Genomic DNA, 26,306 nt, shown 5'->3' on the forward strand with positions numbered 1-26,306 from the left:
ACTGTCGCTACACAGGACAAGAAAAAATGTTGAAAATTTGTTTACTTCCTGAATTTTTTTTATTGAAAGAAAATTCACAAAATATTAAAATAGAACTCTGGGCTGTAATGCAAACAAATGGAAAAGTTTGTCTAAATATGAAGCAGGTCAAGAGCTCAAGAGCAGTCAAGCTCAGCTGTGGTGTAATGCGGGTCACAAATTACAATAAAGGACTGCATTAAGAAAACTGTGTTTTAAACAACTGACTGTGCAAGTCTTGTCCAGGTTTGTTTGAGTACAAAAAGTGAAAGTTATGGCAAAGCAAAAGTATTACAATTGTTTTTAGGGGCACACAAATCTGTTAGACTTGTGGAACAGAAACAGGAGCTGGTAAAGTGGAGCTGTTAAGCACTTTATGTACTGACAGATCGTTCTGTAATAATACACGAGGAATCTCGTAATAAACGATCTTAATCTATAAAAAAAGAAACTAGTTACTAAAGCTGTAATATAATTTGCAGTGGAACTGTCGTAGAGTAAAAGTGAAAATAATAAATGAAAAAGAAATACTCCAGTAAAGTCAGTACCGCAGTATTTTAGTACACATACTTAGCTACTTGCTTACCCATCATTATCTGCTGAAAACTCTGAACGGATGGGGATGAATGTTTTAGGTCAGCACAGAGCAGGCTGGCTTACTCGTGTCCGGGTCCACAATGAACACCGAACATTTATTGAATTCCACGTTCCAAAACTGAGCTGATAACAAAGTAATTACTCAGAAAACAGGGAGAAATCGTGGACCTCCACAGCTACTACCTTGTCCGTGAGCTCCAATAGCTGTCAACAAAACCTATTCCCTTGACAACTGGGCAAACTTCAAAGGCAAAAACTTTAATGCAGTTATGTGATGTCATCGATGACGTCATCGACACACTTGTACGTACACCTGTAAATTTACTCAACCTTTCAAGACACAGTGGTAATAGAAAAAGACACAAGTAGAACATACACACAACATCTGCTGAAAAGTAGGTCACTTTTATAGAATTCACCTGATGTCATTATGTGTGTAAATGTAAACATTAAATGAAGATTTCTCTGGATTATCATAACGCCCGTATTTGTCTACCGAGGTACATGGCGGGGTGTGTTTTTGCCTGCGCCGAGCAGCTCCAGTGACCTCCCCGATAGTCTGTTCAAGATGGCCGCCTGAGTGGAGAATTTACACATCTCCACCAAAACTAATCCAACGGGAAGCTTCCCTAATAACTTTAACCGACCTGTTAGACATGAGGCGACGGTATCGACGGCGTTTGTTCTTACGTTAAAGCGGGAGTTGAGCTTAGTTACTGAGAAACGACGTCGGGGTTATGGAATAAAAGCAGCACCGGTAAGAATTTTAGTAACAAACCAGGTGAACCCACAGGAAGCTAGCTACTTTAGCAACATTAGCCAGCGGTCAACATTAACTAACGTTAACAGGCTAACTTTAGCTACAGCCGCCTCAGGGTAATTCAGTGTGACCATCAGCCACCAAGAGGCTTAAACAGTCAGCTATATGCAATCTGATAATTAACAGCAATGTTCGGGATGTTTGTTATGGTGAAATGTTAAGTTGTTAATGTTGCTAACATGGCGTTTATTATTAGCTCGCCTTCGGGATATCTAGGTTAGCTAGTTAGCTTGTTTGCTAACGAAAGGCTATAAACGGCACTCAGTGGAAAACCATTCTCCTTCATGTTACCTGTATGTGGTGTAAACATTGATGAAAAGTGTGACTAAATGACAACAGTTTAACGATAAAAATGTTATTATATCCTATGTTAATGCGGTTGTCATCAGCGTTAAAGTGACTTACTGCAGCTAGTTAGGATTTAGTTGGCATCACATAGGATGACCTACATTATGTAGACGTGTTCGCACTTTGTAACAGCTGGAACAGTAACGTCAATATATTTTTACAGCCACAACTCCCAAATCCAACAGTTGTTAAGTTGATTAATTGATACATATTTTTTGTAGTTGACCCAGTAGCGCTACAGCTTCCACCCTCAAGAAAAACGTGGTCAAATCTTACCTGTCACCTGACAACAGGCAAAATAGATGTTTTTGTACTACATGAGTAATATGTGGGGAGGTTCACTCCTATTGGGTACAACTCATAATAATCTAGTTGTTATCAGTGTTATCAGCAATTATGTTTGAACATTCAGCTGTAGATCTCCAACATGCATAAACAGAGTCACACATTTTAATATCTGTGACAGCAGAACTTGTGGCAGTATCACTATTACTGTACTCATTACTGTTACAGATATAACACCTTACCATTATAGTTTATTCTTTGTTATTATAGTATGTATTGTCTTTTAAAACCTTTTCAGAATGCATCAGTAAAGCTACAGCAACAATAGGCCAATGCTATAAAGCATTTGCGGCTCTTTTTGTCTTGTTTTCTTATTTTCTGCAGACTACTAGTATGATTATGGGGTAGACGCCTTTCTTCCTTATTATTTTTGTATAGATCCCAGACAGAGCTGTTCTTACATCTCATGTGGGCTTTTTGGCCAGATATTCATTTATGAAGTCTTATGTTTCTGGAATGACAACCGCTGTGGCGACCCTGAACTCACGGAATAAGTAGGGTGTTATTGGATTAATTCATAAGCTGTTACACTGGTAACTCCACATTGACTGAAGAGCATATTTTGCTGTCATGATTACCCAGAAGACTTGACTGACTTCCTTGTTTCCATCCATATTTAGCTCACATAGTTACTGTACCAGTTATTGTTTGACAGGTTTTTCAAGGAGGTAGAGAAAATAAAGTTTTTTTAGTAAATTTACACAAAACTAATACACATTAACCTGTGTAAAGAGGAGACTTCTATGCAAGTGCAGCTGTGTGTTGTAGATAGATGGAGATCGTAGTTGACAAAGGAAACATGAATATTACATGCAGCAAAGGTCCCCAGCCAGACTTGGATTCTGGCTTCTGCAGTTATGTGTCATTCACCTTAACCATTCAGCTATCAGGTCATCCCATAGTGTCAGATACATCTCGCTTCCTAAGAATCATTTAGACTTTAATTATAAAACCAAATAATACCTGTTTTTGGGTACACTGCCTTTTATGTAGAGCTTCTTTTTACAGACTGCTGTCAACAACACAAAGAGGTTTTCTCAAATAGTCATAAAGACTCTTATAAAGCAGTCAATATTAGAGAGTATTTGTTTTTTGCATTCAGTTTTCAGTTATGTCAGCTATGATAGAGTTGTATTCTTGAAATTGGCCCCTTTTCTTTTTCAGTAACAAAACCTGATTCCACGTGTGTTTTTTTCCGTTATTCTTGTTTAAAATAACGGTTGTATCAAATCAGTAATAATAATAATTTGATTGTTTGAAAGGCATCATAGAGGTTATTTTATCATCAGATGTTATCTCCTGAGCGAAGAAGAGAGGCAGGTTAAAGTTTGGCTTAACTCAGTCTTACTGTGCTTACTGTTAAGTGACTGTTATTATGCAGACATATTTTCATGTTTACTATTGATTCCAAGGTTGATGCTGAACTGGCGTTGGAGTGACACTAATATAGATCTGCACTTGCAGAGATTAGAAGCATTATTGTTGTTTCAGCTTTGTGTGTTATTTCGGGCATAAATTCAAAGTTCAACTGTGCCACTGGTTCACATTCTAATAATTTCTCTGCTATTGTAAGTGGCTTCTGCAGGTGTCTCCTATGTGTTGTTGCACACAGGTTTAGGACAGTTGTAACATAGGTATCACTGTGTTTTCATGTCCATTTGATGACAAAAACATGGATATTAATATTTATCTTCAGCAATAGTTTGACATTCTGTAGCTTGCTTAGTTTAGGAGCTGGGGGGCTTTTGAAACTAAATGTGACTCCTGTTGAACATGAAAAGCAAAGTCATGTTATTGCCCCTGGGTGTTGGTGTTTAACCGTCAGTGGAAAAAAAAACTTAGCAGTTTCGTCTTTTCCACTTTGCCATCTCCAAACTTTTACTTTAATAATGAAATGTTAGGGTGGGGTAGGTAGCTTTCTTGCAGTTGCTAGGATTTTGATGCCTGAATATTACAAAGTTTGTCCTGAATTATCTCATAGGTAAAATTAAATGTTCACTATATTGCTGAAACAGCAAAGATATTTGAATGCAAGAGTGTTGTTTTAAAAAAATAATAATTTAGCTTTCTAGTCTTACTATGTTTTTATTTATTTTTTTATAGAATTGGAGGGTATCAAGGACCCTTTGTTATAGCCCAGGATGGACAGCTTCTTCAAGGCAGCTGTATGTGATCTGGACAAACTGCTTGATGACTTTGAGCTCAACACTGGTAAGATTACTTTCATTATTGACTAATCTGTTGTTGACTAATGTGTTTTGAGTTAATTAATTCATTTGGTGTATTACATAAATTCAAGACTTGGTCAAAAGAGTCATCTTAAAGTACTTTACAATAGAAGGTCAAGGCCTTAAAAATCCATCTTGAGCATGCACTAGGTGATGATGGAGAGTAAAACTCTTTAACAGAACCAGGCTCAGGGTGGCCTCAGCCAGTTGGGGCGAGTGGCGAGTGAAGAGAGAAAGGAAAAGAAGAGCAACAAGACGCAACAAACATACAGTAATATAATCAAGAAGGCAGTGAGCAACTTACCGGTGTCACCACTAGAGATTGCATGGAACACAGAGCTCCAGTGTGGTTGTGTTTTTTGTGTAGCACCATGGTCCTGGGGGATCGTTGTTTAGTTTCACAGTGTACCGTACACATTGTGTTTGGTTGAAATAACAATAAAAAGCCACTTGACTTGACTCTGCATCATACCTAGAAAAAGGACAGGAAGAGGAGAGGCAGACAGTTTTGATACACATGTGCTTGAAAGAAAAAACAGATGGTTTGAAGATCCAATTACTTCAGTAATACACAGTAAACTCATCGGCAGGACTGTATAGACGATACTATACATACTGACTTTTCAAATTAAGTTAATTAATTGAGACTGAAACCAATGCAGCAGCCAGAAATTGGTAGCAGGTATAATTTGCAAAACCAAGAGGAAAAAAATGTACAACATACCAAAATCCTAAAACATTAAAATAACAATAATCCAGAACTGAGAATCATAATAGAGAAATATTGCATTCTAACTTTTGAGAAGCTGAAAATGGTAAATTGTAGATATTTTAAGAATTGACTTAAATCATTAATATCAAAATAGGCGCAGTTTCATTTTCTTATTCACATAACAAAATGATCAAAAGTCTAATCCATAGTTGTATATGAATATTCGTATTTTTTCTGTCTCTAATTCTATCAAAGCCATTTAATCCGTATAAAACAGAAATAAATGGTTTTGTAATTGCACAGGTTAAAGTCAAATTCAGTGTTACATTGAAGTGACGTTCTGTGTGTGTCAGAGTTGAACATTTATTTTTTCTCTTCAGAAGAACTTGAATGCAAACCAGTTTTCCTGAAGCCTTCTGCGTACTCCTTCTCTACTCTGGGCTCTCAGTGTTTATCATCTGAGGTGTCCACAGCCCCACCAAGCCTTCCTGACCTCAATTCTCTTCATTATGGTTCTGCCACCAGCTGTCCTGAGCATTCCAGCAGCCACTGCACCAGTTACAGAGAGGTCAATGGTCAGCCTCTCACTGGAGTGGACCTTCTGTCCTCCGTGGATCACAGACCAGCTACAAGCTCTGCCCCTCCCTGCCCGGATCGTGCTCTGAAGCCAGTGTGCGACCTTGTGAACGACACAAGCTCTGCCATCCTGGTGAGGGCCAACAGTCATGATGCTTTCAGCGAACTCGACATTGTGGAAAAGCAGATGGAGGAGGAGGAGTCACTACTTGTGGACTTTGACAGCCCTGTGGTCACAGAGGAGCATAGAGGGCTCAATCAAAATGGTAGTGGAGACATCAGGGAAGACCAAGCCAGTGTAGGGAAACATGAACTGCTTGCTCTTGATTCCAATGAGCAGAGTGGTGGATACTCCACCTCACTCAGTCTGCTGGATGTCATTCTTCCTGCAGCAGTGGAGAACGGGTGTGAGTCCACCGAGGATTCACTTTCACTAAGGACTACAGAGTCACCTGACAGAGAGGAGAAGGACTGTAAGGAGGTGTCTTGCACAAACCATAAAGCAGATACTTTCTTAGACAACAGGGAACTAGAAATAACCCTGCCTGCTGAGAGCATTAAAGAAACAACAACAACCTCAGTGAATGAACAGGACAAGTTACAAGAAGCCTCAGATAAAAGTGAGGCAGAGTCTCCTGCAGGTTTAGAAGCAGGAGCCTCAGACAGTGAAATGGTGGGTTTGTCATGCTTGCCTCTAGCTGTGTCCATATGTGGAGCTCTAGTGAACCCAAAGACCTCAGAAGATGAGTCAGGACAAGCTACAGAGCAGTGTGATGAGGTGGACATCTCTGACAGCACAGACGCAGACTCCATGCCAGCATCAAAATCCGAAGAGGACAAATCCCATTTAGAGAACACTGTTGATTCATCGATGTCCCAGCAAATTGCAGAGGACAGCCTGTCACCAGAGGGACAGCATGCCTCTAAAGAACCTGAAGCTACAGTGCCCCCTGCAGAACATTGCTCCTCTGATCACTCAGACCCTAGTCCAGATGATCCCCCTGAATTTGGCTTTGAGTACCTGCCTGAGAGCGACCAAGCTGAACTACTGGTCACAGACGAGGAATTGGACGCATTTCTGCAGGCTCATGCTGAAGCAGAGCAGGGTAGAGGCATCTCTTACTGCAGCATTGCTGGAGTGTGTTCTCAACCTGTGAATCTCTCAGAGCCAAGTGGGGATATAGGGGACAGGTTTGTGGATGACGAGCTGAGAAGCTGTGGTCAAAGTAGCCAGGATGAGCTGGAGGGTCTGGCTTCTCCAGAAAGCGACAGAGCAGTGTGTGTGTCAGTAGAGGGAAGTTTTAACCCTGGTACTCCATCACTATCTTGCAGACCTTCCCATGACGAACCAGAACTCTCCCATGGAGTAAATCATTCTTTGACCAGTGCCACTTCCCAGTCCCAGCACAGCAGTAGCCCTGATCAGCAGCCCTCCTATGGAGGTGCAAGACCTAAACAGCTACACTGCCACAGATCTCCACCGCCAGGGGAAGAATCAGAGGAACAGGCTCAGACTCTTAGTGTTTCTTTAAAAGCGCCAGGTTTAGCAGAAGATGAAGAGCATTCTCCCATAAGTCTTACTGAGGACCATTCCAACATTAGGGATTCAAGCCCTGTATACAACTCTCAGGAGGATTACAGCGTGGGGTATGATGAACTCTCAGAACCCCCCCCTTATCCTGGAGAGCCACCCATAGATGGTGCCAGGTCAGTAAATTGGAAGAGACAAGAAGTAGAGGAGCTGGGGAGCAGGCAGCCTGATTGGGTGCCGGACTCTAAAGCTCCCAACTGTATGAACTGCTACCAGAGGTTTACCTTCACCAAAAGGCGCCATCACTGTCGAGCCTGTGGTAAGGTATGTCAGCCACACCATCCGTTTTATTACAATAGAAATGCAAATCATCTGCCAGTTATCTTCCCAGTCAGCGAACAGTTTTGTCTATGGTAGCATATTTTAAGTTCAGCTTGAATCGTTTTGTTAATTAAGATGACGTATCAAATTAAACACAAAACAGCATTCACAGCTATTATGTTGCTAAATAGTTACTAATTAATTGTGGATGAATCATGGCTGAACAACTTACAGATATAATTGAAACCTTGGTACAAAGCCTTAATGTGTAGAAATATAATTTATTTAAATTTACCCAAATTTTCTACTCAGCCTTAGTTATGTGCTTGTTTTTCATAATTATTCTTTGTTTTTCTGTGAATTGTACAATTATAGGAATGGAATGAGAATTAACATTTTTTCTGACATTAAAGTGCTGGTTTTAGAAACAGTTAAACAGGACAGATTATGTCTACGGACCAAATATAGCTCAGTGGATTCATGGAAGCAGAGGGGATGAGTCAGCAGTTCTTTTTCCGGCTCTTCCACAGGTCTCCACTGAGCCCTGTGTCCTAAAGCTGAAGCTAAGTCATTTAAAGGCCATTGACTAAATGGAATTTGAAGGGACTGTTTTAGGACTTGATGTACACAGTGCAACTACTACCTTACCGACAAACATGCGAAGATTTTTCCGTACAGAATGTGCAGTGAATGTTTGTTTCACGCTACAATAGATGCTTTGTACAGTAGCACATCATTTATGTTGCATTTTGTCTTCTGTGGCAGGTTTACTGCGCTTTGTGCTGCAGCAGGAAATGTAAGCTGAGGTACCTGGAGAAAGAGGCTCGTGTGTGTGTTGTCTGCTTTGATACCATACACAGAGGTAAGGCGCCAGATTGGTCTCATCAGAGATCTGGTTCAGCTGCTGTAGTTTGCTGTCGTCCTGTAAATGTGCAGATATGGCAAAAGAGGAAGTGTTTTGCCAACACACAGAAGTTATTATTATAGTTATTTGATGGCCGACAAACATGCCTGAAGTAGGATAATACTGTATTTGAGTGTCCCTTTCCAAGAGGAACCTGTAGCAATGGAAGATGGTGTGAGTTTGTTGCGCTATTGAAAAATGTTTTTTAGTATTATTACTAAGATGATATTATACAAGTGTGTGAGGTGATTGGCTGCACAAAATTTGCAGTAAGCATACACATTTGCAATGAGCAGTGTTTTGCCTCCAGTGTAGCCGGAGGAAATGTTTGTGCTTTTCTGATGTGTTTTTTGTTTCCAGTGGAGGATTAACTAAGCTGAACAGATAGAAGGACTGAATACAGACTTTAAAAAGAAAGATTAGGCACAAATAATAAAACATGTTTTTGGGCAAAAACATAAGTTCCATGGCTGGGAGTTTGTCGTGAAGCTCCGACTGACACGTACTTGAAGGAGAGTGACAACAAAGGATCCTCACTGAGTAACATTTTCAAACCGCATTTGCTTTCGCAACCTGGGTGACTCCTTAAGTTATAATGTAAAGAAAGTTTTCACGCTGCCTCAGTTTTATGCAGTGGAAAGCAAACAATGAGCAGAAAGAAGCTAATCTCCTGCTTACTACCCATCAATAACTTTAGCTTTAGTCCTATTGCAAGGAGCTGTTCTGTTTTTTTTTTTTAAAAAACGTTTAAAAATGCATTTTTCTCATGAGTTAATAGTTGACTCTATTAACTCATGAGAAATGAGCAAAAACAGTGAACATTGGACGGGTAATGCCTCCAAATAATGCTGATGCTCCTCTGTGTCTGCTCGATGTGTAAATAGTTCACTTTTAACACAATGGCCATAACATCATCATAAGATGATTCTTTTTGAATTGTGTATACAACATGTGAACACTCCCCCTCAAGTGCCAAACCTCAAATCATACCAGTTTAAATAGTTCAGATTTTATCTAACATATCTATTTTTATTTTGTATGTGTATTTCTTTCTTTTGGTTTTTCCTAGATTTTTCACTGCTTTTGTCTCTCGTAGAAAAATTACTTGGTGGTACAGACCTACCCATACTAAAAGCCTTAACTTAGACTGAGTTTAATAGTTGTCCTTAAAACTTCACACACTTAGATTTTCATTATGCACCTGAAAATACTAAACCTTGTCCTCTGAAGAGTGGCTTTTTCCTGTCTCTGTTGTATCTGTAACATTTGAAACAAATATTTTAATGATATATTAACAATTTAATTCAGTTCTATTTTGTTCCTTTTTTTTAGTCTAAAAAATATGATTTGCTTCCAGCCCTGTGGTTTCCTGTCTAACAAAAAAAGGCATGTTCGGAGGCACCTTTTTGTAGACTGCAGAACTGATGATGAGAGGGAGATGAGAGGAGAGGAGACTTAAACCAGGACACTGGCATTTGTCCTTGGCTGTGTGTGTGTGTGGTACAGGACCCACCTAACGCAGTAGACATGTGATGCTCACACGCCTTCTAAATTAAGAAGAAGGAGGTCATCCATTTTTTTTGTAGCTGTTCGCGCAGTGTGACGCGATCCCTCTCTCGTCTTGGTCACTTCTCTCTTTCTCTGCCTCTTTGCTCTCTATCTCTCATATCTTTGTGGGGAGCTGCATGTGAGAGTGCACACCCTAAAGCTTACAGTCCATTATGGCTGACAACATCCGTAGAATCGTGGAAGTAATGTGATGCAGGCTAAAGAATAGACTCGAAGTAATGTGGACTGGTTGAGATTAAGCAGACAAGATGATCAGGTAAGATGCATCTGACATCTTAGTAAGTAAACTCTTGTTATTGCATTGGAACTGTGCTTTGGACAATCAGCAATCAGTGTTGTGATGGTTTGTTTTAGGTTGAAAGTATATGCAGATAATGGGAGCCATCAAGTCAGCTAGATTTTTGTTGTTCTATGAGCCAACAGGGTTTCCTCTGTTTTGTTAATGTTTTGTATTGTAAGGTTTGCTGAATGTATGCGTACTTATGATGTCATCAATGACATCAGACAGCCATCTGCTTTTGAAGTGTCTTTTAAGTAAGTTTAACCAGTTGTTAAGGAAACAATGCAGATTGAAGGTTGTTACGAAAGAAGTGGTGCAGCGCAGCTAAGAGAAAGAACAGACAGAGCCATTAGAGCTACAAGATAAATCTGGTGGAGCTGTTGTGGGGAGCAACAAGGTAGTGGTGGAAAGTTAAGTGTGTAGCTGTGGAGGTACACGGTTTCTTACCTTGTTCTCTGGAAATGATTTGTGAAAATGTACTGTGGAATTACGAGAAACGAATAAATGTTCAGTGTTTGTTATACAACGATCTCAGGAGTGGACAATCTTTGCACCACCGGACATGAATAAGCCTCTACAGTTGTTATTAATGGATAGTGTGGCTATACTTCAAACATGTAGCCTCAAACCAAAGATTTTTTGAGCTTTGTCATCCTTTCTTTACACAACAAGGTGATGTTGTTTGATTAACAAATGACTTTTTCCATTAACAAGGGTCTGAACAAGTGTGATGTCACATTGTGGTTATTGCTAGTACACAAGCATTAGATCAATAAAGCCATATAATATAGATGAGTGCTACATCAGCAGTTTCTTGTAGTGAAGGCAATGAGAAAGTCATAACCAGCTTTCCTGGAAACAGCTACTCATCTGTCCTGTCCTCTGTCCCATTTGCATTAGTCTTTATTCAGCTGCACTTTAAAATGTACTGTAGATTTTTTGGCTTTGTACAAGATTCGATTTACTAAAATGATAAATGAGTCGGATTTGCTAATAGCTTAATTCTAAAGAGTGTGTTATCATTAGTCATTACATTACTCACAAATTACAGTCACTGTCTCATGATCATTGCAACATTGCTGTCCACTGGTTTTACTTTCGAGCCAGCACAGTGATGATGCCCAGTGTTCAGTCCTGATCTATTATCTGATCACTTGCCAGAGATGCATTATACTATTTATCAGTTGCTTTTATGCTTGTGTCTGTGTTCCTGCAGTCGTATCACAGACACAAAATGTTGCCAAACAAGAAAGCACATGACCCGATGCAACCACTTTCCTGCATACCATAGGAAAAATGCTTCCTGAGACATCGAAAGACATTTTGAAACGAAAATTTTCACTTAAACAAATTACAAACTGATAGACTAAGAGTCTGATATCATGCTAGCTGTACTGTACTGACTGTACAAAGTTTGTGCCAATCCAGACAATAAAGGTTGAGATATTTTCGTAGGATAACTTGAATCACTGGTGGATGATCATCAGGGATTTGTTGGTACATTTTACTTCAGATGGAACGTGTCTACATTACAGTGGGAGTTACAGGGTTACTTTACAGGTTTCCTCCTATTTTTTGTTCACGCCGTGTATTGTACGGTTATTTTGATTAAGAAGTGTATGTGTAAGCGTACCGATGATGTCATCAATGACATCACAAGTTTGCCTAACCAGTTGTTAAGGAAACTGTTTTGTTGACAGGTTGGAGCTACAAGGTAGTAGTGGAAAGTTAAGGTGTGCAGCAGTGGAGTCACACGGTTTCTCACTGTGTTCTGTGGACTTGGGAATTACTTTGAGGAACTTGTTCTGTGAAATTACTTTGTTATTCGCATAATTGGAACGTGTGACCCAATAAATGCTCAGTGTTTGTCGTACAACGACCTCTGGGGTGGATAATCTTTGGACCACCAGACACGAGTAACCCTGCCTCTACAGGGAGAGTAAAAGGCAGAGCATCATCATCAAGTCATTGGCATCTTTGTTGATGAACAATTTTTGTACAGAATTTCTTTGACCCACTGCTGTGTGTAGATCCACCAGCATAATGAATCCAAATCAGTCAAGTGAGGAGAAGTAGCACTGGGACTTGTATTTAAAAACTGTTATAATGACAAGTTTCTCCTTGTAGCCCAGGCGCTGGAGCGGATGATGAGTTCCACGGCTCCCAGTCCAAACCCCAACATCCCATCTGAGTACTGCAGCACCATCCCTCCATTGCAGCAGGCTCGTGCTGCTGGCACGCTGAACTCCCCTCCCCCCACCGTCATGGTGCCTGTGTCTGTTCTCAAACACCCAAACAACGACAGTATGACTTCTCATATTTACTGTACCTGTAGATTTGCTGCTCTTTTGTTCTCTAGCACTGTACCCTTGATAATACTTAAACACTTCCCTTGTCATTAGGTTGTCCTCGTGAACACAAGCGTGTGTGGTTTGCTGATGGCATCTTACCCAATGGAGAAGTAGCAGACACAACCAAGCTGTCAGTGACGAGCCACAGGAGCTCCCAGGACTGGAGTGATGTCCCCCCAGACTACACAGCAGTAAGACATGGACACATCATCCACACGAGCCACAAGCTACAAAGAAACATCCGATTCTCAGTTCTTACTGCTTGTTTACAAAAAGCCACAGTTATCTGAGGAACTTAGGTTGTTTGATGCAGTTTTTCTGTTTCTTCAGGTTTTCGACAAATAGATATACAATAAATATTGAACTGTTGTGGAGCAATAAAATAATAGATTACAGTTCAGGACCGGAGTAGAAGCACACTAACTAACTCTGTCCCTTTCATTTTAGCCTGGCTCTACAGGGACAGAGGCAGCAGTTAGTAGCTCGTCGACCCCTGAAGAGTCTGGTGCTGTAGATGTGGTTCGACCTCCACTGTCTGGACCATGGGATTATGCCGTACTTGCTGGAATCACCTCTTCAATACAAAGGGCTCCCACTCTGCTGCCAGATAGTGAAAACGAGCTTCCTCCACTTCTCATCACCACAGAAGAAGACCACAGAGGAGGTATGTGTTTGTTTTTTTTAATTGGTTACAATGGTTTTATACAGTAGTTCCTTTCATATATGCAACTTTTTATATAAATATGCTGGAGGTTTTACAAGGATGTGTCTATAACATTTCTGTTAAGTTAGATCTGAAGGGAATATTATCAGCATAAAACAACTTATATTTTCAACGTGCATGCAAGCTGCAGGGAGTATTACATGACAAATGTAAAAATTTGCTTTAGAGTTGCAAAAAGGAAAATTGAATTGAATGACGGTCCCAACTCCTCATTTTGCCCTTTGTTGGATTTTATAAAAGTACCACTACATTATCGAAAATGATAGATGATAGATGATGGAATCTCACCAGAAACATAGACACAGGCTGATCATTTAGGCTTAAATGGAAAAACATGTTCTTTATCGTAAAAATTGAAAACTTGCTGCCATTTTTCAGTGACACTTCTCATTGTGAGCATGTGGCTTGTTCCTAAACATCCTGTCATTGTCTTCATATTTCAGATATTTTGGTTGAAGAAAGTCCTGCACCATGCCAGATTTGGCACTTATTAGAGGAGGGGGGACCCCGACCTCTGACGTTTGTTTTGAACACCAACCTGCTAGTCAACGTCAAACTGGTTACATGTGAGTAGAGTAGAAAATATTGACTTTGGAAATACATGTCCATATATTGGATAAAAATGTGAATCATAGATATCGTCACAAAGGCCCTCGCACAGTCCAAACTCCTTTCTTTACGTCTGTCAGATTCTGGTCGGCAGTGCTGGTCTTTTGGCTCTAATGGACTCCAGTCTCTGGGACAGAGAGAGTTAGTGTTTTTGTTGGAATGTCTGCCAGAAGAAAAAACCCTTCCAAGAGACCTTTTCTCACTCTATCTCACTATTTACCAAGATGCTCAAAAAGGTAAAAACGAGCTAGTGAACATACATTTGTTTACCTTTTACAGCAGGCAAACATCGTAATCTTCCTCTGTTGCAGGAAAGTTTTTGGAGGAGCTGGATAACGTGACATTTACGAGCAGTTTCTTGGGCAGTAAAGATCATGCTGGGATGCTGTTCTTCTCCCCCGCCTGTCAGCCTCTTGATGGCCTCACTCTCCCCCCTCAGCCATTTCTGTTTGGTATCCTCATCCAGAAACTGGAGGTGCCCTGGGCTAAAGTCTTCCCACTCAGACTGCTTCTACGGCTTGGAGCTGAGTACAGTGGTGCGTCACTGTTAGTAGTTTAATGCTGTGTCCTTGTCTTAAACACTGGTAAAGTTTTTTTGATGTAGGTGAACACACATTTAGTTTATCCTTTTAATACTGTTTTTTTTTTTTTTTACTTTTAATAATTATTTCATCTGAAAAATATATTTAGGCAAATTGTAAATTGATGAAAAAGTGCAGTTGTACATATGATCCAGCATCAGCTGTTTTCTCATTTAATTAAAAACAAATAGCAATAGAAAATTATTGGTAATAGAAAATCATTTTTGCAAAGAAATGTAAAGGTGAACAAAAATCCATATGCATTAATGATGAATTTGAATTAAATGGGAGTTTAGTTTTAGTTTGCAGATGCAGATGATTGATAGCAGTGTTGTTAATGAGGAATTTTATGCTTTTGTGGGTCATGTAGTGAAAATGACAATCTTCCATTTTTAGTGTATCCCACAATGCTGGTGAGTGTTCGTTTTCGGGACTCTGTGTATCGAGAGACGGGCCACACCATTATGAATTTACTGGCAGTAAGTGGGAAAACACAAGCAGACACAGTAGATCCCTTTATTGACTTCATTAGGTGCGTGTCCATCCATATGTTTTTGTGCTCATTTCTACTTTGCACATAAAACAATCTGAATGAAAATGTCAGAAATTCAGCAACAACTTGAACATATGCAAACCAGTTGCTACAGTTGGCTGAGATATGGAATTTAGTACCAATAGGAAAATGTGCAAAAGAAACAGACTGATCTTGCTGAGTAAATGATGATGTACATGAAGTGAGTGACCATCACTTCCATTGACCAGATAAAATCATTAGACCTTTTGGAGTAAGGAGACTGTAATTTGTCACATTAATAAACTAAACTCAGAAAGGCGCATTGACTGGAGCTCTTTAAACTCACCTCATCTTTTATTCACTGTGCAATATTTTTTGCAATTTATTTTGCAAAAAATATTTGGAATTTGCTCAGAGCTAAAGACATTTTTAAACAGAATAGTTAATTAAAGTTTTTGAGGTAATCCTGTCTACTTTTACTCTTTGTCTAAAATCAGTTTTTTTCCCAAATGGCTTAGAACACCTGCCTCAGTAAAATGTAATTAAAATGTTTTTGACTATTGCCGGTATGTAATTGTAGCTCAGTGCCAACAATGTTGTTCTTAAACCTGAGTATAAGTATCTTAAATATGATACCGATACGATACAGAAAATATGATTTGGAACAGATTTTACTTTGTAACGTGTCGTATTTCAGTCCTTCTCCGGATATGACAGAAATGTATCCGGAGTTAAAATGTTAAATAAGACCAGAACTTATGCAGATTGCAAAAACCTACAGCAGCTTCGTCTGAGAAGTGACGCAGTTGATCACACAGAGTAAGAGATGAAGGTATTAGCCTTTGGCAGTGTCATCAGATGACTCGACTTCTATTTTAACAGGAAGAGTTAGTGGTTTTGGATTAAACCTAATTTTCAGTGGCTTCAGAAATTCATACCCCTTCACTATTTTTGCACATTTTAATATGTTGTTTTATTGCATATGGTCAAAATTGTCAAATTGGATTAGTCCCCACTCATCATTATGATTGAATTCTTTCTTCACAAGTATACAGACCTTTTTTCAGACGAAAGGCCAACTCTAGAAATCCTGGTGGTTACAGACGTATTTCACATCACAATTATTGAGCTCACTGTGCTCCTGGGAAAACTCAGAGCTTTAGAAATTATTTGATAAAATTATCCTAAACTGTACCTTACCACAAAATGTTATTGGAATGTTAGTGGAATGGTGGGACTTTATATACAGACTCAAAAACGGGTAACATCTGAATACTTTGCAGACCTCACAGTAACTTTGAACTGTTTGACTACAGGACCTGAGGAACTACCAGTACAGTCTGCCAGTTGTGGAGGGCTTGAGGATCCACATGGAGATGGGTCACAGTTACATTGACATTCCCAAAAGTAGCTTCACTGAGGTAAAAGAGTAATAATTCAGCTTTTTGAGAACTAGACTTGTTACAGAAACAATAAGAATAAGTTTTGTTTGCCCAAATGTCAAATGATTCCTAGAAAATGAATGATCATACAGGTTTATTGTGTTGAGTGCAATGGCTTTAATAACCTGGTGAATCATAATGCTCTGAGGCGCATAGAGTAGAAGCTATATTGTCATCATTGAGCAGATTTACAGGAAATTCTTTCCCTGCATTAAACCCATCTTCCTGGGGGGTCAGTGGGCAGCCACATAGGGACAAGGAGCTACAGATCTTGCAGACCTCTGCATCATGGCCCGATGCTCTCGTATTTTACAATGTAGCAAAACAGCATCTCCAAATCCATAATTCGGTTTATACCTTAGTTTATATGAATAATAGAAAAACAAGAAAAAAATTCTAAAGCTATTAAAAAGCTATTAAATCCTTTTGGAACAGTAGTGATGAGTAGATGACGCCTCATGGACTGTATGGCACATTATTCTAACAGTGTCGACACTGTATCGCTTAATCGCCATCTGCTGAATTACAAAACATTGCAGGCAATGTGTATAAAGTGTGTGGAGACTGAACTTGGTTCATCCCTTCTGTCATGTGGATAAATGCTCCTGTTTACATAACCAGCTGATAATAAAGTGGTAACTGAATGAAAGAGAAGTAAATATATTCCTATTAGTTTGAATATAACCAAAATAATATGAATATGACCTAATATGTCAAACACAAAATGTACAAAAACCTTTTTTGCAAGGAAATTTCTGTCAATGTCATTTTAAAAATAAGTGAAAGTAGGAGTGCTTGTGTACTTAGTGAGTGGAAACTTACATAATATACGATATGGGGCTTTGCACTTTGTGCTGGATACGTGCACTGAAGCTTCCGTATTGTTTGACCCATCACTAAAGAACACTATAGCACATTTAATAAATGAGGGTTAATGTCAATCGGGGGAAGGAATCCAAAGTCTGACTTCACACACCTTCATTATTAAAAGGATATTTTAATAAAGTACAAAAAAACGTAAAGACAATATGGTATATTCTGATATGTAATATCTGACTTGTGCTACTTTGTTTGGAATTCGTCTGTGTAAACTTGTTTTACGCCTTGTTTGAGCACGTAAAACTTTTAATTACATTGAAGGGTAACTTTATTTTTAGTGTCAACACTTTACATAGTACTGCATGTCCAAATTAGCAAGTTAGATCCTGGACCCTCGGGTTACATGAAGCTACAAGTTACAGGTTAATGAGAGTAAAAAGCATTGACATCTACAATAAAACCAGTACAGCTGAAAAATGCTGTGAGTGCAGTGCAGATGCTTCATGTATGATGAGTTTTCTGGGTTTTACAGATGCAGAAGGTGCTAAATGCCTCTAACGAATACGTCATCAGTATTGGAGCAACTTTCAGCTCGGATGCCGACTCTCACCTGGTGTGTCTACAGAACGAGGACGGAAACTATCAGACCCAGGCCAACAGCATGCCTGGGAAGACCCGCACAGGTGAGTCTGTCACCCCTGTCAAATGCATGTGAGGTCTGAGTAATGCCATCACAGATATTCAAATTATGTAGTTATTGTTCACCTTTTTTGTATTGTTTTGTTAACTTTGTTTTGATGCAGTGACTGGAGCCAGTTTTGTGGTGTTCAATGGAGCATTAAAGGCCTCATCAGGCTTCATTGCCAAGTCCAGCATCGTTGAAGGTAACACTGCTGAATAGCTGGATTTTATTTCATCATATCAAACCTTAGATTAGCTAATAATTTACCAGTTGCATATTCCACAATTTGTTGATGGTTGCTTAACTAACCGAACTTTAATTTGTTTCTGTGTGTCAGATGGGTTGATGGTTCAAATCCCTCCTGAGACCATGGAGTCTCTGCGCACTGCCCTGAGAGAGCAGACAGACTTTCACATACCCTGTGGCAGGATTGATGGAGTGGAGATTCGAGAACATGTCACTGTCCGCTGGGTTGACTGGAGTTCACCCATCAACACAGGGTAATGGCTCTGTAACCACTACATGCAGTCGTACACACACTGTCACATATATTTACACATTGTTGAACAATCTTTAAACCACTGAACTACTACCACCACACTGTGATAAGTGTGTTTAATGTGTGAGAGTGTTTGATGTAATGTATTTCCAAACTGAAGTTTTTAGATTTTTGTGACAGTAGCAACCTGTTTGCTGATCTTGGATGTAATAAATAATTACTGTGATAGAGGAAAAGGGCATCAATTTACTATTGTCAGTCGTTATATGAGTACTTTCAATCCTCCTCTGTATTTTTGCTTATCTTTCTTAGTCACTGACTTTTGGTTGTTTGCACAGGCCCAGACTACTGTTCATATTAAAGCTTAGAGCTTTTATTTGGTAATTTACTATATTTGTATTGTAATGTTGTAATGTTTCTCTGCAGCAAAACTAGTGGTGTCGATGGGAGGCCGCTGGATGGCGTTCACAGTGTGAGGATGCAGCAGGACTCAGAGTTTGAGTCAGACGGACGCAGCATCAGATGCACTGAGGTGAAAAGTTTTCACTGCTCTCACTTGATTGTTCACTGCTGTTCTTTTAAATATGGCCGAATTGATTCTAGCTTACAGGCAGTTTCCAGGTTTATTCTTATCAACTTCTGCAAATTGCTTTATTTCTTTAGCTTTTGCTGTCACATTACTAAATGTGTATTGCACCACAATTCTTTAACTTGAGTGGAACAAGCTGCTTTAATTATATTGTGGAGAAACTACATTAGTCTGTAAACACAGTGTACTAGTTAAGACTGGCCTGATTTTTGTTTGGGGAATACAGTCCTGCAATGCAGACTTTGTCATATTTGTTTTTTTAGTAAATTAATTGTTACACCAAATGCAAAATAAAAAAGAGCTTTATGGGAAAATAATCTTCATATTAATCAAAAAGATAATCAATAGATAAATTGACCAAAAGATAATCGTGTGCTTGTGCAGCCCTAATTAGAACTGAGCTCTTATTGTTATACCACATTAAATTGTGTATGTTCTGGCTGTCTTGCTCATTTAAAAGTTATGTTTTTTATGCTCACAGTTTATTAAATTACATTTGGTTCTTTTTTTTTAGTGCGTAAACCTATAGGTTACATTAAATTATGATATTTGCATCAATAGATGACATGATGGTCATTGTTTGGCAGTACTTCTATGTATTCATATAAAATCATAATAGCAAAACTTTCAGCATTAATTTAAGAAAGCCGTTTGTGTGTAAGTAATTCAATCTAAAATATTTTGGTAATGATCCAGCTAACTGTGAAGATTCTTGCTAAGAGAACGACTTCAAATGAATTCTTAAACCAGCTTTGAAGATCCAGAAAGTTCTGGTTAATTTGGTTGTGCACGTATAGAAAACTGAATGAAGACGTGTACATGTGTGAAAATTCCTGCAGGTGTTCTACCAGCTGAAGACTCCTGACTGCAGCCTCGCAGCAGTTCTGACGTCCTGCTGCGTGTTCCAGAAGGAGATAGCTTTGGCCACCTGCAGCGCTCTGACTCCCCACCTCGCTCTTCTCGCCTGCAGTGGCATCAACTCGCTCTCACTTCGCGTCTCCACACAGGCCGATATGGTACAAACACGGTTTGTTACAGAGCACATTATTTATAATGTCATGTGTTTAGTTATAACAGGTTGTGTGTGAATGTGTGTTTGCCCTGCAGGTGGAGTACCAGGCTGGTTTTGGAGGCAGACTGCTCCCTCAGTGCTACATGAATGAGCTGGACAGCGCTCTGATCCCAGTCATCCACGGAGGTAGCGCTAGTGTGCCACAGACTGCCATGGACATGGAGTTTGTCTTTTACATCACACACACCATCTAATGAACACGCAGGCCGGTAAAAGTATTGGAAATAAAAACAGAAGGAGGTTGAGCACAGAAAGAGGAGCTGTCGTCTGTGACGCAACAGCTGTTTGTGCACAGCTGGACATGAAGGCAGTCACACGTGAGAAGCAGCCACTGACACAACATTCCCACTCTGAGGTTGGGGGTGGGATACGAACTGATATGCTTCTTTTACGGAACCGTGGTAGTTTGTGCATCTGTGCCGACCAGAGCTGCTTTAATATGAGAAGCCAAACACTAAACAAGGAATCTAACAATATGACCAAATACAACCCAACTATTCAAACCATTGTCCTCTGCTCTGCCTTCCAGGCTCTGCGCTGGCCTCTGTCAGCTTGGAGCTCCTCAGTGAATGTTTCCCACAGACACTATTAAAATGTTTATCATTTGGATGTATTTATTATATTTTAATATGGGCTTACTGAATGAGATGATTATATTAAAGCAAGGGACATTACTGGCTGCAGAATGTGATTCGGATTAGGTGCTACTGTAATGACACTTGACATTTGTAGCTGGCTCAGTCCACTTATGTGCGTTGCATGGAGGAATACAAATTGCATTACTGATCTCTCAAAGTACTCTCTCACTTCACGTGCTGGTTCATGACGATGCACAGAACATCAGTGGGCCTCATGCAAGAACGTCTTTGTGATTTAATTCGAAACGTTTGTTCATGCTACTGTTTATGAAGAGCTGTGCATTTGTGATAATTGATCAGTAGTGGAAGTGACACCTCAGAAGCTGCTGCGTAAGCAGGTATTCAAACAGTGTGAGGGTCTGTGTTGTGAGCACACAGGTACCAGTAAGACATGAAATATGGTACAAATTGACCATCCAAGGGATAAAACAACCAGCTAACTAAAGACAACAGAGCTAATTCTGAAATATTGATACAGCTGCTAATGACATGTTGGCATCTGTGTAGAAGAGAAATGGACATTCTGTTAAACCCTAGATTTAAATATTAAAGATAGGATGTTGCTATGGGGATGTAAAATTATGGAGAAAACCTAAAACCTGTTTCAACACAGGAGTTTCTGAGAATGAGACAAAATATTTCGGAGCAGCTGCTGAATTATGTATTTAAAAATGAGATAAAACAGTTGGAAGTTGGTAGCCGTGATGATGATGCAGTGAGGAAATTGCTAAGTTTGCTTTACGTTTATTTTAGCAGAAGCCAAGTTAATTCAGGAAAATGATCTTTTTAAGTTCAATGTTTTTCTCTTGTGGAGAAAGTATGACTCATACAACATGGTTACAGTTACAGTGTGTTTGTATTCGGTGCTGTTCAGCTATGCTGTTGACGTCTCATATGAATAGCAGCTAAACCTTGCAGTGCATTTAGGGACAGAACACAGCATGTCCTCCCCACTTCTTTCAGCATGGTCCATGTTCACTGTGGGAAGCAGAAACATCACATGCATTTGGGCTCCTCACTTATTGTATTAAAACAAGTTGGAAAAAGCCCAAATCCGTCCTTTAGGACAAACCTAGTGTGTGGTCCTTGCATGAGGCCCAGTGTGTGTCAGGAAGTGTGTTCAGATGTAGCCAGGGTTGGAGTTTACCTCCAGATACTCATCATATGTGTCTGATCACTTTGTTTTGCCACCTACAATGGCATATTTATATCAGATATTTGGAGCTTCCGCTTCATTCACAGATCATTTGGATAAAAACTGAACGAGACTGGTGGGTTTGTTGTGATGGTTGGAAGACAGAGTTAACGTCTCTGAAACTATCTGGAACTGATCTTCATGTGATTCTCAGTCTGTTGCTCTTTCTGTGATACTTGGATTGTCTCATCATTATTTTACTTCTCCGAGCTTTTGAGCTGACCAGCAGCAGTGTCCCCTTTTCACTGCTCAAATACCAATGATTTAGTTTGTTCGGGGGATTTTACTTCGTCAGTGTTTGGCCTAGTCAGCTGATTAGAGCTTTTTCCACTCATCACACTACTGTTTGTAAGGGTTACTTTTTTATTTACTGTGTTGCTAAAAGTTAAATGAGAAGAAAGAGTCTCACATCTGAATGGGAAGAATTGGGCTGCAGACAGTGGCTGGAGAGAGCCACCAGTCAAGGCAATAAGACCCTGATCCGTCTTATTAGACAGATATAAGAAGATGGCTACTTACATAAAGACTGGAAACAGCGAACCTTGATCCAAAGATAAAAAGTGCCACTCACCAAAACCTTTCAAGCTCCGCTCTGCTGGGGAGTAACTGTACTTTATACTTTTATTCTTCTACATTTCCGAACCTCGAAACCTCACATTTATTTGGCAGTTTTAGTTAGATTTTACACAGTATAAACATTGTCCAAACTTTTCACACAGAAAAACAAGCAAAAACCAATTATGCATTTTTTCAGCTGGCACTTATTATGTCACACCCTCTCAGATTGGAACTTGTGGCCCGGGGGGGGGGGCCCTCAAGCCACGTTGGTGTAGTGGCCAAACTGCAGAACTGCAACTTTAAAACTGAAAAAATCTATGAAAAATAAACACACAAAAAAAAAAAAGCAGCTTTTACAGGTATGATTGGACAACATGTTTTCCCACTTCTAACCTCTGACTATATAAACAGTAGTTAAAACTCCATCTCAAGTAGCTTAATGCATCAGTTATCAACATTAGTCGTCTACATAATGAATAGTTTTACTTTGCCTTGAATACTTATGTATTTTTACATTAGGGGAACTTTTAATTGACATGTAGTAATTGTATATTGGTGTACGTTTGGTGACAGAACAACTATGTACTGTTACCAAAGTCTCCAAATGACAAGTGTTGCTTTTCCAGCAAATTGACCATGAAGCCTCAAATTCTCATCTTAATGTTTAGGTTTTTGCAGTGCATCTTATTTCGAAAGCTTCAGAGCTGCTGCTGTGGTAGTTGCCCTGCCTCCAGTTTGTTTTCCATTCTAATCTGTCTTCTGATTGTAGCTCGATATTTCAGTCCCAGACATGACTGTGATTTCAGTCTCAGCTAGAAAATGATTAGTCACATTCCCTAAAATGTTGAAGTAACCCTTCAAAATCTATCCGCTGTGGCCTCCCTGAGCTTTGCTGAAACTTTATTTTACTTTACATGCACCAGAACTTTATGTTATTTTAGTGTATCACAGCAGCTTTTAGGCTTGTGGAAACCAGTTGAATAGGACCCTGCTCTGAGGATGATGCACAGCAAGTGTCACATCAATTTCTTTACCAGGTCACTCGTTTTTCCACCAGCATCTCATCTTGTAAAGCTACATCAGAACTGCCACTTTCCTTGTACAAGTGATGTGATTACAAGATGGTCTTGTGGTTAATAACTGCTCCTGACTATAACTGCATAGAGAGGTAGAAAATGCAACCAGGTTAGCACGTAGTGTTTGAAGTAGTTTTTGCAATCTCCACTATCTGAGGTCAGGTCTCCAGGTTTTAGGACAAAGTGCAGTGTTTGACATCTCAGTGTCCCACTTTCCTCAGTCAGCTTGTATTAAAAATAAACTGTATACATAGAGTTTGTATCAAACATCTCTTTTTGTTTGTTCTTTTTTTTTTAAGATTGAAGAGTTATTTTTGAAATCACTGCTATAAAAGTTTTAAAAAGAGTATTTTTGATAGGAAGTCACCTGCATTTATTTAGCAATTTGTGTAGCATGTTCCATGAGCACAGAGATAAATGAATGTTTAGGTAAATATAAGAACCTCAAGCAGATTTACACCAGCCATCAGTTTTGACCTTTTGTTATTATTACTTTAAGGAGCTGGATGCTCAGATGTGGCTCATGAAGTGGATCCACAAAAATAATGTGTTCTTTGTTTCACATAAAACAAATATGATTTGTATTTTAGGGGGATTTTTAAAGAAAAAAAAACTGGATGGAGGATTTGGAGACGTGTAAATCTCCACATGTATTCATTATTTAGGTTCAGTGATTAATTCAGTCATGATTTCATGCATCCAACTGCACCATAATGATAATAGAGTAAAAACATGGTCAAGAAACTTTGAGCTACAAACAAGGTCAGATATTAAACTTCTGTTCTACTATGACATTTAAATCCATTAGTATCTGTAAACATTTCCACAGCCCAGAACGATAACGTGTCTTCACTACGACATCACAGTGTAAAGCCTGTGCTCGGTGTGCAGACGAGACCGGTGCACAACTATAGTGCATGTGCAGTTAGGTAATTGATGCAGAACCGAACCAGGATTTCAAAAACGTTTTTTTCCTCTGTGCAAGATCAGCAATTAGCAGTCAAGTGTCTGTGCATCATGTTTTAGTCTGTAGCTACACTGACAGACGCAGGATTTTAATAAACATGTTCTGAGATTCAGTCAAATCACTGTGGCTCAGTTTAAAGCCGTGTTTGTCACCTGTCACCTTCACTTTAATCATAACCTTTACACTTAAAGTGTGATTGATTTAGTGTTTTGTTCTTTTTTTTTGTGGAGTCAGTGACCACTTGTATGGAAGCCAATATTTTACTGTAAAAAGAAAAATTAGAAACATTTGTCAAGATAAACATAAAATGTTGGTAAGACACAGTTATGACACTTTTTATTATTATTTTACTTTAAATTTTTTATATTAATAATTATGAGATCAAAGTTGAATTTATGAAATAAGTAAAGGAAAGATTGGAAAAACTAAATCAAAATGAGATACAAACTAAGAATTTTAACCTAAGTTAGTATTTATGTGATAAAAAGTTTAAAGTTAGTTTAAATTGAGGAAAACAAAGGTTTTTGACTTACTGTGAGACGAAAGTGAAACTTTTGACAATTATTGGCTAAAAGATCAAACATTTTACTTTCATAATTATGATAAGTAAAACGTTTTATTTCATAATTTTGACTATGAGAATTTCCATTAAGACATTAGCATTTCTTCTTTGTGTACTACTGGGGGAAATGTTGGATGGGGGCAAACTGGTTCAGATGCTCTATAAACGCAAAATTCAGAGAAATCAACATGTTCAGTTTGCTATGCAAATAACTTGAAATCTGCATGGAGGGTTTCTGGACAGAGGATTGATCCCAACAAAGTTCACGCCATGTTTTCATTATTTGAACTTTGGAGCGTTGAAGGATGAATATATTTAGAAATGTGTTCATTTGTTTGTGCTTTCATATTCTTTATCAGGGCAGTAAGTACTTTAGGAGCTAAATTATTTTCTTCTTTCTACAGTTGATTAAAATAACTTTTCACTATGTCAAAATAAGACGTACGTTTATGCTTTATGATTGTCATTTTGTGTAAATCATCTATTTATTCATAAGCACCAGCTTTATTTTGGTGAACCTGGTATCTGGGTCCTGATCAGTTTCTGAACAGCTTCTGTATTTAAAAAAAATAAAAGGAGTTTTATCAGAAATGATGTCTGTACTTTTCCACACAGAGTCTTTTACTCAGTTACCGAAGCGAATTCAGTGTAAAATACTCTGCTGTGAACTAAACTACATTATATCTTCAAATAAGTGAAATTAATAATTGGATGTGTCCCAACTGAACATGTGGTACATTTACTTAGCACTGTATGTAATACTCGAGTATTAACTACATGTATTCATCACCTTTATTTCTAACCTTTGGAGGAAACGTTGAGGAACAAATTTACAACCATACAGCATAAAAACGTGAGGACGACAATGAAGGACAAATATTATTAAATGATCAACCATCTGGAGGACAGTGTGTCCAAACGGGGACAGTGTCCATAACATGCACCGCTAAGATTAACTGTGGCTAACTAAGGCCTCTATTTTGAGACGGCAAAGATTGGAGCCTCGGTATCTGCTGTCAATTGCTCCATGAGACGGAGCAGTGGACTTGAAAGCAGCGTCTGTGTTTGATAGCTGCAGGTAAGAAAAGTACTAAAAAAAACGTTATGATGCTGTTGCTGCTAATTCTTAAACTTGTATTTTTGCCTTGTTGCTGTACAAACATGTTAAAGCAGATATGA

The 26,306-nt window shown here is 39.0% G+C and overlaps 1 protein-coding gene across 3 annotated transcripts; it reads left to right on the forward strand.

Annotated features, from left to right (window-relative positions):
• The first annotated feature begins 991 nt into the window (after nt 1-991).
• zfyve16 (zinc finger, FYVE domain containing 16) lies at nt 992-25,718 on the forward strand. 3 transcript variants are annotated; one of them, XM_067485227.1, is made up of 18 exons: nt 992-1,010; nt 4,232-4,339; nt 5,452-7,499; nt 8,262-8,358; nt 12,377-12,553; nt 12,652-12,791; nt 13,048-13,264; nt 13,768-13,890; nt 14,014-14,169; nt 14,245-14,469; nt 14,911-14,993; nt 16,345-16,449; nt 17,822-17,972; nt 18,093-18,173; nt 18,309-18,471; nt 18,897-19,002; nt 19,899-20,075; nt 20,167-25,718. In XM_067485227.1, exons 2-18 carry the CDS (start codon nt 4,270-4,272, stop codon nt 20,323-20,325), a joined length of 4,278 nt encoding a protein of 1,425 aa, XP_067341328.1. In that variant the 5' UTR covers nt 992-1,010; nt 4,232-4,269; the 3' UTR covers nt 20,326-25,718. The 3 variants fall into 3 exon arrangements, with proteins under 3 accessions (XP_067341328.1, XP_067341326.1, XP_067341327.1); XM_067485225.1 differs by lacking the exon at nt 992-1,010 and adding an exon at nt 1,102-1,372 and having other exon boundaries at nt 5,449-7,499; XM_067485226.1 differs by lacking the exon at nt 992-1,010 and adding an exon at nt 1,102-1,372.
• Nucleotides 25,719-26,306: the final 588 nt, after the last annotated feature.

This window comes from Channa argus, chromosome 18 (assembly GCF_033026475.1).
Source record: "Channa argus isolate prfri chromosome 18, Channa argus male v1.0, whole genome shotgun sequence".
NCBI lineage: Eukaryota > Metazoa > Chordata > Actinopteri > Anabantiformes > Channidae > Channa > Channa argus.